The 15,470-nt window shown below is 54.6% G+C and overlaps 2 protein-coding genes across 3 annotated transcripts in view; one reads left to right on the forward strand and one right to left on the reverse strand.

Moving 5' to 3' along the window:
• The window catches only part of SH3GL1 (SH3 domain containing GRB2 like 1, endophilin A2), a 52,626-nt gene extending 50,517 nt beyond the window's left edge, over nucleotides 1–2,109 (forward strand). For both annotated transcript variants that reach the window (XM_008150608.3, XM_028159453.2), the window contains 3 exons: nucleotides 48–163; nucleotides 319–375; nucleotides 784–2,109. In XM_008150608.3, coding sequence (XP_008148830.2) covers nucleotides 48–163; nucleotides 319–375; nucleotides 784–980 — 370 coding nt within the window. In that variant the 3' untranslated portion in view covers nucleotides 981–2,109. The remainder of the gene's footprint in view (nucleotides 1–47; nucleotides 164–318; nucleotides 376–783) is intronic.
• Nucleotides 2,110–2,397: 288 nt separating this feature from the next.
• On the reverse strand, nucleotides 2,398–11,000 carry MPND (MPN domain containing). The gene is made up of 13 exons (XM_028159450.2): nucleotides 10,476–11,000; nucleotides 10,103–10,394; nucleotides 9,128–9,364; nucleotides 7,723–7,855; nucleotides 7,110–7,194; nucleotides 6,841–6,937; nucleotides 6,529–6,601; nucleotides 6,372–6,448; nucleotides 4,913–5,081; nucleotides 4,743–4,813; nucleotides 4,551–4,640; nucleotides 3,758–3,850; nucleotides 2,398–2,643 (listed from the first exon to the last, which is right to left on the reverse strand). The coding sequence occupies exons 1-13, from the start codon at nucleotides 10,565–10,567 to the stop codon at nucleotides 2,557–2,559; spliced, it is 1,596 nt and encodes a 531-aa protein (XP_028015251.2). The 5' UTR covers nucleotides 10,568–11,000; the 3' UTR covers nucleotides 2,398–2,556.
• Nucleotides 11,001–15,470: the final 4,470 nt, after the last annotated feature.

Here is a 15,470-nt window from a genome sequence, read left to right on the forward strand (position 1 = left end):
CATGACGCAGGCTCTGTGACTGCTCACACCTCCCCCTTCACTTGCAGGATGCGGGAAGCCTCTTCGCGCCCCAAACGTGAATATAAGCCCAAGCCCCGGGAGAGCTTTGACCTTGGAGAGCCTGAGCAGTCCAACGGGGGCTTCCCGGCCCCCAAGATCACAGGTAAGGTGTGGGAGGGGCCGTGCTTTCCCAGGGCCTCAGAGACAGGCCTCTGTGGGGCAGCCCCAGCCTGCTGCCCCATCCAAGCCCTTTGCAATAAGGGGACCAGGCCCCACCTCAGCACTCTCAGCCCAGCTGTGTGTTTTGTTTGCAAGCAGCTTCGTCATCTTTCCGATCTTCCGACAAGCCCATCCGGACCCCCAGCAGGAGCATGCGTGAGTGTCCCCCTGCCTCGGTTTATAACAGTGCCTTCCAGTCTCTCCTGGGAGGGTCTTTCTGACTCCCCTGATCGGTAGAAGTGTACACCTGTTGGGGTTTCCTCAGACCCTCAAGCAGGGAAGGAGCTGAGTTCTTGCCTCTGTGGCCTCAGCCTTCCTGTGGGAAATGGGCCGCTGTGAGCTTCCAGGGCACCCTGAGGGCAGTGGGCTCTGGGCATCCTAATGCCACTGTGCGCCCCCAGGTCCTCCATCCTTTGTGTGTGTGTCACTGCTCCTTATTCCCAACAACCCTGGGGAGCCAGAGGAAGAGCAGCTCTCCTTAGGGGAAACTGAGGCACAGTGAGGCAGCAGGTGGGGTTTGAGCTGGACGCCCAGACCTTACACTCATACCCTGCCCACCCCCAGCGCCCCTGGACCAGCCAAGCTGCAAGGCACTCTATGACTTTGAGCCCGAGAACGATGGGGAGCTGGGCTTCCATGAGGGCGACATCATCACGCTGACCAACCAGATCGACGAGAACTGGTACGAGGGCATGCTCCATGGCCAGTCGGGCTTCTTCCCCCTCAGCTACGTGGAGGTGCTGGTGCCCCTGCCTCAGTGACAGCGTGGGCCTGCTCACCTCTCCGACCAGATCGCCTGTATTCCACTCGGCCCGAAGCACAGCAAGGGTAGTGCTCCTCCCAGGGCCTCCCGAGGTATTCCCAGGGCACCAGGACTCGAGGCAGCAGGGCCAATCGGAGAGGCCAGGGGCCCTGTTTACACTAGTGCTCACCCATAGAGGTGGTGGGGGCTCCCCTCCCCACCCGCCCTGAGGGGGGCTAACACTAAGGTGCTCTTAGAAACACTAACTTCCTCCCGCCCCCTCCAGGACTGGTAACTCTGGGTGGGTCCCCTTCACTCAGACACACACATACCCTCTGTCCCCTCCACACTGGGGCCTGGCCTGCCCTTATTGTGAGCAGACTGGAAGTCTGTGTGATGGGGTGGTCCAAGCAGGACCCCTGGTCCAGACTCACCACCCTGCTTTTAAATTCCCCCAAGACACTCCTTCTCAGGCCCCTGCATGCCCACAGATGCCACCTCCCTAGTAGGGCCTCACCCAGGGGCCCGGTCCCCTAAGGACAAGCCCTGTCCTCAGCTGCAGGGCTGAGCCCCACACACCCATGCCCACCCCCTAGCCAAGCACATGGACCATTTCTGGCACAAGCTGCCACCACCAGCTACACACACACACACACACACACACACACACACACCATACATGGGACCATGGGAGCCCCCAGCTTCCTCTCTGCTGAAGGTCAAGCACAAAGGCTTTGATGAGTGAATGTTGCCAGACCCCTGGCTGCTCAGGAGGGTCACACGGCCTCCCCCATCCCAAGCTGGCTGCCATCCCCCTTTGACAGTATCTCCAGCTGTCTCCTCCAGACCAAGGTAGGCAGCTGCCAGACCAGCAGGGCCCCAGCCCTGCATCTGCTTCGCCTCTTGCCTAATCTGAAATTGGCCTCGGGGGACCTCGGGCCTGGTTCACATTCCCTTCCCCCAGTGACCCTGCACAGCCCCCATGACACCAGGCTCTGCTCGTCCCAAGGCCCCCCCACCATCGTGAGTGGGTGAGACACAGGCATCCGGACCAAGACAAGCAGCATAGCCTTGGTCAGTCTAAGGCAGATGGAAATGTAATCCTGACTTTTTTTTTAAAGAAGTATTAAACGTCTCTTTCTACAGTCTCTTGCCTGGTTGTGGTGTGGGGCAGGCCTTCTTTTCACCGGGACACCCACAGCCCTCCCAAGGGGTCTCTGGTCAGGACCTACACAGCTGCCCACCTACCCTCTCTTGGAGTGGGCACCGGCCCCATAGCAAGCCCAGGAAGGGACAGGGCTGGGGTTGGGTAAAGCACTGTCCACACACTCAGCTGCATGAATGCTCCACTGCCCAGACAGCGGCCTACATGCCCAGCAGCAAGTGCTAGGAGGCCCCCCTCAGGGTGAGACACAGGCCTGGGCTGTTTGCTTCTCTCCTTTATTATATGAGCCCCTGCCATCGAACACCTCAGTCCCACAGGATCAGAGCAATACAGTCGTGAATGAAACCTCTCGACCTGCTCCCCCTCACCCAGGGTTGGGGGGTGCCGAGTCTGACCAGGAGGCCTCCCAGGTCCTCAGAGATCGATCCTCTCAGTTCCCTTGCTTAAGGACGCTGTACACCTGCTCCAGCACATGGCACAGGCCCTGGTCCTTGGGCATCCTGCTGGCCAGGGAGATCTGAAACAATCAGGCCTGGTGCCTCAGGACTACGTCCAGCTGTCCTGGCCTGGCCTCGCCCCCAAGGCCCAAGCGCTGCCACATGGCAGAGGGGCTCGCCTGCCCAAGGTTCACGGTGGTATCCCTAAAGCAAAGCTTTCTTTATAACAAAAGGATGTTGAGTAACAAGACCCAGCTGACTAATGTTTGGGGTGTGGGGATCATCTGCACTTGACAAATCCTGCTGTCACTCCAGCCTGGATCCCACACTCGCCACGTGCTGAGAGCCACCCAAATCCCCCTCGCCCTCCCACCCCCCACTCCACCCCAGCAGCCCAGTGCCTGGCTGGGAGGTGACAAGAAACAACTTTAAGCCCTGGTTACTATTTTCTTTAAAAGTTTGAATAGCCCTGGCCTGTGTGCTCAATGGTTAGAATATCAGCCCATGAACCAAAGCATCGTCTTGGGTTCAATTTCTGGTCAAGGGCAGGTACCTGGGTTGCAAGTTTGATCCCTGGACCCAGGTTGGGGTGCATGTGGGAGGCAACCAACAGATGTGTCTCTCTCACATCCGTGTTTCTCTCCCTCCCCCCCCCCCCTAAAAATCAGTGGAAAAAGTATCCTCAGGTAAGGATTAACAAAATACAAAAGTTTGAACAAAACAAGCAAAAGTGTGAAACTCTATGCAAAGCAGAGTTAAGAGTATCTTCTAAGGATGACTTTCAAACAGGAAATAAGTCAGACACACACCGGAGGCCAGTAAAAGCCTAATTTAAATGTCCCACTGCCTGGGGGGCCAGTGTGCACGTTCACACCAGCAGCTCTTAAGACTAAACCAGATCAGAACCCTGCAGTGGCCGCGGAGGGAAGCAGGGTCCAGCGCAGCTTCAGCGGGGCCGTCCCAGGGCCTTGGAGTCTACAGGACTTAACAGTTCATCTCCACTTTGATGGCGATTCCCACCCCCACCCTCGTGATAAGGCTCTGGGGCACTGCATTTCCAGCTGAAATACTTCATTCCCTATACAAGTTAGGGGATCCCTTTCTCAAGCTGCCCATGGGTGTATTCTTAGGTGCTCCCCAAGAGCTGTCTTCCTATAGGAGGGGTTCACATGGGACTTGGGGTAGAAGTCTTACCTTGAGCTTGTCAAGGTAGGTGTGCTCCTGGTTCCAGGGTTCCTGGAATCTCACCAGGTCCGGGGCGCCCTTGTAGAACTCCACCAGCAGCATCTACAGGACAGGGGGTGGTTGGGACCCCTCGCTCCTGCCTCCCCACGCCAGGCACTGGGATCCAGCAGTGAGCAGGACGGTGCTGCCGCTACCTGTCACCTATCGTGAAGGCTTCCAGGCTAATGCAAGCAGACAACACCGCTCACCAAGAAGTCCACTGAGGCGCCCACCCAGTAGACTGGAGGGAGCTCAGCAGGAGGTTTGTGGAGGGGAGAGGGAACTGCCCGAGACGCTGAGGGAGGCACGTTGAACGTGCTGTCACACAGGCCTGACAGCTCCCTGCTTTAGCCTCACTACAGATACTGTGAAACCACAGGTGTAATGAACTAGCTCCGTTTTTTAAATGCCTGTTGAGCCACAGGCATAAACCATCCTGCTAACACCTGAAGTCCTCCACGTGTCTCCCCTTGGAGAGGCAGTGGCAGGTGCAGAGGCCCGAGATAGGAGCTTCCCTGGTGTGTCCAGAGCAACTAGGAGGCCTGGGGGGTGAGGGAAGGGTGCTGCAAGGACCTGGGACTGGGTCCTAAGAGACACGGGTGGTTATCTGCAGAAGAGGAACCTGACCAGGGCCCTGGTGTGGCACATGCAGCCACGGCTTCCCGAGTCGGACCTTGTCCTGTAGGTCCAGCTGGGAGGCACTTTCAGACCCAGCCCGCCCCATGAGGAGGGGTGCACCCACCTCACCTGGGAGTGAGCTCACCATCTCATGGAGGATGTCATTAGTCAGGAAGCTGTCCTGGACATAAGCCATCTCCACGTCCATGGGGATACCGTAGTCACTGGGCCTTTGCTGGCAGGGACACTGGCCAGTCACCACCAGCCACCCCAAGCCTCCCACCCCATGACACATCCAGCATGCTGACCCTTGGCCTCCCCCAGGAGCCCCACCTACCTCAGGGGGTGGCATCACCCAGAACGGGGAGATCTTGGACTCTGGACCCTGGTTGCCAGAGTAGTAAGGGGCTGTGGTAGGAGAGTGAGAGAGAGGGGCTGGGCCTGGGGGGCTCATGGTCCAGGAGTCACACACACACACACACACACATACCCCAGCGGGGCACTTACAGCAGAGCAGGGCGAGGCAGGGCTGGAAGCCATTGCTGGAGCCCTGCAGCCGCAGCTGGTAGTCCATCTGCGTGTCAATGTCCTGCAGCGACGGCAGCGCCGGGCTGTGTGGGTGGCTGTGGTACCAGCCCACCAGGGACAGGCCCCGCAGAAGCAGGCTCTGATAGATCTGGGAACAGAGGCAGGGCTGGAGAGGGCGGGGAGCTGGGATCCTCCCAGCCTTGGTGTGCTCCTGACTCCCATCCAGCTCCACATAATGAGTATCGGCTGTGTACCAGGACTGCCCCCGCGCCCACCCTAACAAGTCCGGTTGGGGGATGGTCAACAAGTACATAAAAAAGATGCACCTGTCATGAAACAAAGGCAAAAAGTGATTTTCCCTGCTGTGTCCCAACTCCTGCAACAATGCCTGCCACACAGTAGATGTTCAATAAACAGTTAAAAGAGGTGGATATGCATGCATCTGAGCAGGCACAGGCATTCCTGAATGCCTTCAAGTGGAGGTAAGCAGGGGCGGAAAGAGAACGGTTCTCGCTGAATCACCACCCACTCACTTATCCCTGAGGTGGCTGTAGAGCGCTGAGCATGGTGCCAGGTGCATACTAAGAACCATTAAGAAAACATCAAGAACGGCAGCCTGATGGGGGTGGTTCAGTGGCTGAGCATCGACCTATGAACCAGGAGGTCACGTTCCATGTGTCCTGACCTGGTTGCTGGCTTGATTCCCAGTGGAGGTTTGCAGGAGGCAGCCAATCAATGATTCTCTCTCATCATTGATGTTTTCTATCTCCTTTCCTCTCTGAAATCAAAAATATATATTATAAAAAATAATTTTTTTAAAAAAGCCCAGCTGATGGGGTTCAGTGGTTGAGCATCAACCTTTGAACCAGGAGGTCACAGTTCAATTCCCGATCAGGGCACATGCCTGGGTTGTGGGCTCGATCCCCAGTTTGGGGTGTGCAGGAGACAGCTGATCAATGATTCTATTCGCTCTCATCACTGATGTTTCTATCTCTCTAGCTCTTCCTCTCTGAAATAAATAAAAATATATTTATAAATAAAACGGCAGTTAAGCCCTGGCTGGTTTGGTTCAGTGTTTAGAGTGTCCATCCATGGACCAAAGGGTCTCAGGTTCATTCCCGATCAAGGGCACACAGGTTAAGGGTACACATACCTCAGTTGGAAGGCAACCAATCGGTGTGTGTCTCTCACATCGATGTTTCTCTCTCTCCCCCTCCCTCTCTTCCACTCTCTCTAGAAATCAATGAAAAAAATATCGAGTGAGGATTTTTTTTTTAAATGGCCATTAAAATGTATCCAGCCCTTACTAGGTGTAAGGTGGGGGAGGGGCTCACACATGCTCATTTGCACATTTTTTGAGCATTGACTTTGCCAGCTGCCAAAACAGCTGTGTCCACCCATCCCACCCCAGAATGCCCCATCCAGTGTGTCCGCGCACCTCCTCTTCCATAGTGGCCCCGGTATCCACGTCCCCCAACCGGCTGCGACAGGGAAAGGCTCTCAGCACCGTGAGCACTGCACAGAGTGAGGAGAAAAGGTGTGGATATCGACCCAGCCCCCAAACTCCCCCTGCCCACTAGGCCCCAATTACCCACTCTGGCTGTTGATGTCCCAGCGGCCCCCCAGGTACCCCACGACCTCGCTGCGAGTTAAGTGGCTGTGGAAGTCCTGGGAAGAGGTACATGAAAACACACACTCAGGCTACACCCGGCTCCAATCCATCCTGGGAGTCCAGGGCTCTTGTAATGGGCAGGGGCCAGCTCTCTCACCTCCTCCTTCACCCACCTGTGAGCAAGCAGACAAGGTGCCCACCCACATAGAGCTGACATTCCAGGGACCCCATCTGCCTCCAGAGCACCCCAGCCCTCTGCCCAGACCTGGGAGCCCCTGACCCACAAGGCACACACCAGCAGGAACAGCACGTTGCTGGAGATGGCCACATTGAACGGCTGGAACTTGTTGATGGCTGCGAAGGATGTTACTTCCACCAGGGTATGGGGGTTCCTGCAGAAGCCCGAGGGTCCCACAGCTTCAGGAACCCCTAGGCTGGCTCCTCAGCCCTCGCCGCAGCCAGATCTGAGGATCTGAGGCCTTGTCCCCACCCTACTCCTCCCCCCGACCCCAGCAAGAGCTTGTGTAAACTGGGGTTCGTGTGAGGGACATGGGCATATCTGACCTGGCAGAGTCGCGACTGCCCAACATGCAGTATCGCACTGGCACCCGGATCTTGTTTTCCACTCGCTTCCCCAGGGGCGTGGCCTCTGCGGGGTTGGGGTAAGGAAAAAAGGCAGCGTCAGTCCCTCCCCAGCCTGGAACTGGAAATCAAAGACAGGGCAACCCAAGAGAGAAAAAAAACCCTAGAAGCAGCCCTAAAAATAAGGCCACGGGACTGGGAAATTAGGCAGCAGGTTGATAGAGATTTAAAACCAGATGAGGGGCTCAAATCAGGCCAGGACCTCAGAAGACCAGGTTGGGGAGAATGTGGAATTAGGCAGCAAGTTTAGAAATCAGACAACAGGGCAAAGAAATCCTATTGGGGAACAAGGAAATCAGGCAGCACATTAAAAAATTGGTCAATAGAAAAAAAAAAATTGGTCAGTGGGAGCAAGAAACCCAACACTAGAGCTTCAGAAGTCAGGCAGTGAGAGTGAAATTAGTGGGCTAGGAAGTCAGCCAGGCATCTTGGAGGCACTGAGGAAAAGAAAGGCCATACCTGTCCACAGCCTCCTCCTGCACCTGAGCTCTGCATGTCGCCCACCCTGTCTCCACCCCTCCCTCACGCCTCTCACCAGGATGGGCAGGCTCTGAGGGGCCCTTTGCAGGTGGTCTTCGACTTTTGTCCTCTGCTGAGACCCCTGCCAGAACCTCCTCCTCCTCTTCCTCCATCAGCAGCTCCTCCTCCTCCCCTTCACTGGCTGGGCTCTGGCGGGGTGGGGGTGACAGCAGCGGGACCCTCAGCTGGGTGCACTCCACCCTCCCCAAGTTCCACCCAGACTGCTGGCCTGCCTGACCCTTAGGTCCTTGCCGTTGCCTCATATGTCCACTAGAGGGAGTGAGTGAGCAGAGGCGGCCTAAGGCTCTGACGCTGCTCAGACCTGAGCGCCTTCCTGTGGCTCTCAGGTTCGAATCCTGAACAAGCTGTGTGACTTTAGGCAAGCGCCCTAACCTATCTGAGCTCTGTGGTCACCTGTAGAACCGCACAATGACCTCTAGCCCAATAGGGCTGGCATCAGGGTGAAACAAGTTAATGTGTGCAAAGAATTTAGCATAAGCTCAGTTGCTCCATTGAGCAAGCATGCACTTTGCATGGATTATGTTCTCTCAATAACCTCTCTTCTTGCTCTCTCCTAAACGTCCCTTGCCAAGGTGACTTCTCTGTGTCCAAACCCAACAGTCACATTTCATTCTCTGCCCTCCTCCCCCTCCCAGCAGCATTGGACCCAGCTAGTACCCGCTCCTCCTGGGAACTTCTCAGGGATCCTGAACTCGCCCAGCTTCCCTGTCCCCCTCCAGGGTCCCCTCAGCCGCCCCATCTCTCCCTTGTTGCCCAGGGCTGGATCCTGGGGCTTCTTCCCTCAGGAAAGCCTGGTCTGCTCTCAGGACTCCAATCCTGCCCATGCCCCAGTGATACCCACAGACCTGTCTACATCCTGCAGTTCTCTTGCGCTCCAGACTCAGAGTCCGCTGTCCGTCAACATCACCATGCAGGGGATGCTCACACTCAATACAGCCATGATGCACCCGACCATCCCCCCAAACCTACTCCTCCCAAATCCCCACATCTGCAATGACAGCAACCCCATCTACCCACTTGCTCAGAACAAAACTCTTAACACCAACATTTAATCCATCAGCAAATCCCATCAGATCCACTTTCAATATTAGTCAGAACCTGACCACTTCTCCATCTCAATGGCTGGGCTGGTCCGCCCCATCATTGCCCGCCTGGACCAGCATCCAAGTCAGTCTCCTCCAAAAACTGAGGGCTCCCAGAAAAGAAGGAATTGTGCCTCAAGACTGCAGCACCAACTCCTGACTGAGTTTCCAGCCTGCCAGTGGCCCTACAGATTTCAGACTTGCCAGCCAGATATTTTAAGCACCTAAATTTGTCTAATACACATGGTACTGCTATTACCATTTCCATTTTACATACGATGAAGTCTAAGGCTTAATCCAGGAGGCCTAAGGACGCACCTCATCGGCGACAGCTGCAGGCACGTGGAGCTGGTGTCGCCTGAGCCAGGCGGCCTTGTACTTGTCCAGTTTCTGGCCCTTGTACTTGACGGAGGCCCAGCCACAACCCGACTTCTTGGCCGGGTTCACCAGCTTCTTGCAGTGGGTGGCCCAGGCACTGGGTGAGTTGAACACCTGCCCTGTTTCCTGCCACACGATCCTCCCGTCTGGCTGCAGGTCCCCCATGAACTTCTTCCCCTGCAGTGACAGTGGGCTGGCTGGGCCCAGGACCTGGTACCCACCAAGTCCTCCTCCAGGAAGTCCTCCCTGACCCAAGGCTGCTCCCAGGGCTCAGCACCCACTTCCCACTTCAGCACCCCTTCCAGGAAGCTTTCTACCTTAGGGGCCTCCCTGTACTTACATGCCCACTGCCGCAGCCCTGATCAGCTTGGATCAAAACCACCCAAGTATGTGTCTACCCCCCTCCCCCTCACTGTGAACCCCCAAAGGGCAGGGACAGGGTCTGTCTGGTTCCACTGCTGTGTCCCTAATACCTAACATGCTGGTACACAGCAGGTGCTCAATTCACAAATTGCACCATTCACAAACCAAACGATAGTAATAAGAGCAAACACAAAGCACTTACTGTGTAGCAGACACCTTGCTGAGCGCTTTATTCGTTTAATTCTCATACAACCCCATGGGGGGGAGGGGAAGGGGAGTCCCATTTTACAAAGAAGGAAACTAGAATAGTAGGATTCTGAGAGGTTGAGCGAGGCCACACAGCCAAGAAAGCAGTGGTATCCTCTCTGAGCCTCAATTTCTCCTTTGTAGAATGGGGTGTTTGGTGAACGATGACCTTCTGGGCTCGTGCTGGGTCTGGATGGTCCGTGCCTCAGTTTCCCCTCCCCGTTCCCAGGCTCCGCCTGCTGCAAGGGAGCCCTGGGCCTCAGTTTCCCTTCTTGCCCCCGCTGGGATGGGATGGGGAGTGCTCACCAAGTAGTAGATAGACAGCACCCCGGCGCCCGGCTCCAGCTGCGCGTCTTTGAGGAGCACCCGCAGGGTGACCGCGCGCCTGGGGAGCGCGCCCCCCGGCCCGCCACCGCCCCCTGCTCCCGCCCCGCCGCCGCCGCCGCCGCCGCCGCCTCCGCCACCGCTGCGCGTTCCGCTCGCTCCCGCCGGCCGCTCGGGGTCTTCGGCCTCCGCCTCCTCCTCGTCCTCATCCGGCGCCTCCTCGCCCGCGCCGCCCGCCGGGGACAGCGGCTCCGGAGCTGCGGGCAGCGACAGGCTGCAGCGGGGTCGCGCGCCCCTATTCGGGTCCAGCCACCCCGCCCGGCGCCTCGCCGGCTCCCCCACAGGCCCGCCGTACCTGCCATGGCTGCTCCAACCCCGCGCCCCGCTAGTTCTTTCTTCCCGACACGTGATGCGGCTCCGCCCCAATTCGGGGGGCGCCTCAGCCATTGGCCGCCGCCGGTGGGCGGGTGGGGGGCTCGGCCCGCCGGTGCGAGCTGGTAAACTGAGGCCCGGGCCCGCGCATCTAAGACTGGGAGTCGGGGGCTCAACCCTCCGGGGGACCACTGGGGAAACTGAGGCCTGAGACCACTCTCCAGGGGAGGGGGTGGTAACTGAGGGTTCATCGGTACCAATGAGGAAACTGAGGCGCAAGACTTCTGCTTTCAGGGGATTAGTGCTCCATCCGAGGCCTCCTCCTTGGGATTGAGGCCTGGGACTGGGGGCGCGGGGAGTTCAGGACGGAGGGGAAACAGAGGCCCGCGGCCAGCTCGGAGGGACACCGAGGCCTCGGCCGCTGGGACCTGGAGAGAAACTGAAGCCCTGAGGCTGCGGCCCGAGTGCGGGAGCAGCCCTGCGCCGCGGCTCAAGTTCGCGGGCGGCCATCTCTGGAGTCTAAAGGGTTAATTTCCATTTTTCGGGCGGGCCCTCGGCTGATTGATTACCCTATTGGACCGCAGTGGCGTACGCCAATCCGTTGTCGGAGGTTTATTTCATCTCCAACCAATAAGCAGTAGCTGTTTGACTTACTCTAGCCAATCAGTGTCAAGCCGCTGCTTCCGCCCAACTCCGATTGAGCCAATGGGCAGCTGTCGCTCTCGGCCAATGACCAGGAACCCTCAGCCTCACTTATCCAACCAGTTGTAGGGTTTGGTATGGGGTGGCCCCACCCTCCGCGCAGGCGGGCCCGTGGGCGGAGCCGGGCGGGCGGGCGGGGGGTGCGTCTAGTGGCTGCGGTCCTGTCCTTTGTCCCAGGTCCCTTTGCTCCATAGCGCAGTGCCACCTCCCAGCGCCAGATCTCGGCCCGAATCTTCCCAGCCCTTGGCAGAGCTAGAAGCCCGGGGTTGGGGATTCCCCATTGAGTTTACCCGGACCCCAGTCTGGAAGAGGGGAGAGGAAATTGGGGGCGGGGGCGGGGGTGTCCAGCCAGGGTGGTGTGGAATCAGACTGGACGTGACTCAAATCCTGCTATCATGCGCACTTATGTGATTTTGGCCACGTGGCTCCAGCTCTCTGCGTCCCCGTGGGGATAATAATAATTCCATAATTCCACTTCAGGTTTAAGGATCAGGGCTTGACAGAGCGGGATAAATGTGAATTATTATTATTCTCTTTTTGTCCAGCCCAAGCCTCCTTTTGGAATCCCCCCCCCCCCGCGAACCCCCACCGCGGGTCCAGCCACCAATTTGTCATCGCCCTGCTCCCTAAAGTCTAGCTTCAGTTTACTCCTCCATGTCCTTGCACACTTTCCCTTCAACTATCTTCCAAAACCTAGGACCCCTGCTATCTCCTTGGGCCTCAGGCCTCCATACTAACCCCCAATACTGTCCATTTTCCACCCTGGCCTCAGAGGGATCTTTCTAAAATGAAACTATGATCACCTCCCTTCCCAGCTCTAAATCCTTTAATGACTCCCCATTGCCCTTGATAAATAAAATTAAAACTAACTGCTACGACTTTATTAACCATTTATGGCACCCCTTTATGGCAGTCTTGTTATCAACTTTATTAGATAATTCAAGATGAATAGATTGCCAGAGTCACAGAGCTCTCCAGTGGATTCCAAAGGCTATTCTTTGCTATGTGTATAAAGTCCAAGCGGCCTCACCCTATAACTATGAAGGACATTGAGTGCGCAATTTTATTTTTATGTTTTTAATATATTTTATTGATTTTCCACATAGAGGAAGGGAGAGGGATAGAGAGCTAGAAACATCGATGAGAGAGATACATCGACCAGCTGCCTCCTGCACACCCCCCACCGGGGATGTGCCCGCAACCAATGTACATGCCCTTGACCAGAATCGAACCTGGGACCCCTCAGTCCGCAGACTGACGCTCTATCCACTGAGCCAAACCGGTTTCGGTGAGTGTGCAATTTTAAAACACTCAAAAAAAGAAATTTCCAGCCCTGGCCAGATTGCTCAGTTGGTTAGAGCTTCCTTCCAATGTGCCAAGGTTGCAGGTTCAATCCCCGGTCAGGGCACATACAAGAAGCAACCGGTGAATGCATAAATAAGTGGAACAACAAATCGATGTTTCTCTCTCTCTCTTTCCCTCATTTCCCGTCTCTCTCTCTCTCAAAATCAATTTAAAAAATGTCTTTAAATCTCCAGGTCCAGATAATTTTTCTACCAAAGGTTCAAAGAAGAATCAACACCACTTTTACATAACCTCTTCCAGAAAATTGAAGGAGGGAACACTTCCGTTCCCAAATTCATTCGATGAAACCAGCATTAATTACCAGGATACCAAAACCAGACAAGGATGGCCCAAAGAAAGAAAACTACAGACCATATCCTTCATGAATAGGGTCAGGAAAATCCTTAACAAAGTATTAGGAAACAGAATTCAGCAATATATAAAAAGAATTATGCACCATGTCCATGTGTTGCTTATTCCAGGGAAGCAAGGTAGGTTCAGCATTCAAAAATAAATGTTACCCATCATATTTCACAGGCGGTGGTGGGCAGAATAATGGTTCCCTAAAGATGTCCCTCTCCTGGTCCCTAGAATCTGTGAATAAGTGAGGCTACCCGGCAAAGGGAATTTGAGGTGGCAGATGGAATTACAGTGGCTGATCAGCTGACTTTAAAATAGGGAAGTTTTCCCATTGTAATCACAGGGGTCCTTCAAAGTGGAAGAGCGAGTCAGAGAGAGGAGACAGTGGAAGAAGTCAGGAATGATCTGATGAGGTGAGGATTTTGCCTGGGTTGCTGGCTTTGTAGATGAGAAAGGGGAGCAGGAGCCAAGGAATGTGGGAAATCTCTAGAAGTTGGGAAGGGCGAGGGAAACATTCATCCGTTCAGCCTCCAACGAGGAATGTAGCCCCACCAATACCTGGACTTTAGCTTCGGGAGATCCATGTAGGCTTTCTAATTAAATGTGAGAGAATACATTTGTGTTGCTTTAAGCCCCTAAGTGTGCCGTGGACTTGTTACAGCAGCCACAGGAAACAAGTGCAATGGCTGAAGAAGAGAAGCTGCACAATCATAGCAACAGATGCAGAAAAAGCACTTAACAAAATTCAACCCCGACTTATAATAAAAAACTCTTAGCAAACTGGGACAAAGGGAGACCACCTCAGCTTAGTGGAGAACGTGTACAAACCTTCAATAAACATTGTACTTAATGGTTAAAGACGAAATGCTTTCCCCTTAAGAATGAACACCTGTTGCCCTGGCCGGTTTGGCTCAGTGGATAGAGTGTCGGCCTGCGGACTGAGGGGTCCCAGGTTCGATTCTGGTCAAGGGCATGTGCCCGGGTTGCAGGCTCAGTCTCCAGTAGGGGGCCGGCAGAAGGCAGCCAATCAATGATTCTCTCGCATCATTGATGTTTCTATCTCTCTCTTCCTCTCTGAAGTCAATTTTAAAAATTAAAAAAAAAAAAAAAGAATGGAAAGATGTCCACTGTCACCATTTTTTTCCAACATAGTACTGGAAGTTCTAGCCAGTACAATAAGGCAGAAAACGGAAATAAAAGCAGTACAGGTTAGAAAGGAAGAAATAAAAATTAGCCTAATTTGCAGATGACATGATGATACAATGTACAAAATCCCAAGAACTCTACAACAAACGCCTCTCAATTAATAAGTGAGCAAGTTCAGCAAGGTTGTAGGATACCAGACCAACACACAAAACTCAATTGCATGTCTGTATACTCGCAATGAATATGTGAAAATTGGAATTAAAAGTTCCAAGGACAGGCCCTAGACAAGTAGCTCAGTTGGTGAGAACATTGTCCCAATACACCAAGGTTGTGGGTTTGATCCCCAGTGAGGGCACATACAAGAATCAACTAATGAATGCATAAATAAGTGGAACAATATATTGATGTTTCTTTCTCTCTCCCTCGTTCCTCTCTCTTAAAAAAAAAAAAAATACAGTGACATTGCTCTGGCCAGAATGCTAAGTGGTTACTGCATCAACTGTGCACCTGAAGGTGGCAAGTTTGATTCCTGGTCAAGGGCATGTTTCTGGGATGCAGGTTCAATCCCTGGCTCCCATTGGGTCCAATGCAGGGGGCCACCAATTGATGTGTCTCTCTCACACTGATGCTTCTCTCTCTCCCCCTCCCTCTCTCCCCCCCCCTTCCATTCTCTCCAAAAATCAATGAAAAAATGGGTAAGGATGAACCAAAAATAAAAATAAAAAATACAAGGCTCAAAAAAAACAGTTTTTTGGGGGGGCTGTACATAGGTACAGGACTTGTATGCTGAAAACTACACAACAGTGCTGAAAGAATCAAAGATTTGAATAAATGAAGAGACGGACCATGCCCGTGGGCTAGAAGTCTCGACATAAGAAAGATGCCATGTCTCCGCCAACTAATATACAAGTTTAGTGCAATTCCTACCAGAAACCCAGCAAGATCTGGGGCTAGATCCAGGCACCATCGTTCTGAGGTCCAGTCGGCCTTCATGCTATGTTCCTGTTGTGAACTCTCTTGTCACATCTCCTAACCCCGTGGTCGGCAAACTCATTAGTCAACAGAGCCGAATATCAACAGTACAACGATTGAAATTTCTTTTGAGAGCCGAAAACCGACTTCTGCGCATGGGCCACGAAGTTTCGATCGCACTGTACGCGCGCGCCCGCACGTGGTATTTTGTGGAAGAGCCACCCTCAAGGGGCCAAAGAGCCGCTTGTGGCTCGCGAGCCGCAGTTTGCCGACCACGGCCCTAACCAACTGGGGACCACACTCCTTCCTTTCTCACTTCCAGGCCTTTGCCGAAGCAGGTCCCTCCTCCTGGCGTACAGTCACGCAGTCTGTGCTCCACACTGAACCCTCCTGCGGCTTCCTCCCCATCCCACGAGTCCCGCACGGCCTGCCTGCTCTCTGACCTCTGGGAGAG

Source organism: Eptesicus fuscus, chromosome 6 (assembly GCF_027574615.1).
Source record: "Eptesicus fuscus isolate TK198812 chromosome 6, DD_ASM_mEF_20220401, whole genome shotgun sequence".
NCBI classification, from domain to species: Eukaryota; Metazoa; Chordata; class Mammalia; order Chiroptera; family Vespertilionidae; genus Eptesicus; species Eptesicus fuscus.

Coding starts and splice junctions, on each gene's coding strand:
- MPND (XM_028159450.2), bottom strand. CDS start 10,567: ATGGCTGAGGCGCCCCCCGAATTGGGGCGGAGCCGCATCACGTGTCGG. Junction 5,082..6,371: donor GGGCCACTATGGAAGAGGAG/GTGCGCGGACAC, acceptor CTCTGTTCCCAG/ATCTATCAGAGCCTGCTTCT. Junction 4,641..4,742: donor GGGTGATGCCACCCCCTGAG/GTAGGTGGGGCT, acceptor TGTCCCTGCCAG/CAAAGGCCCAGTGACTACGG.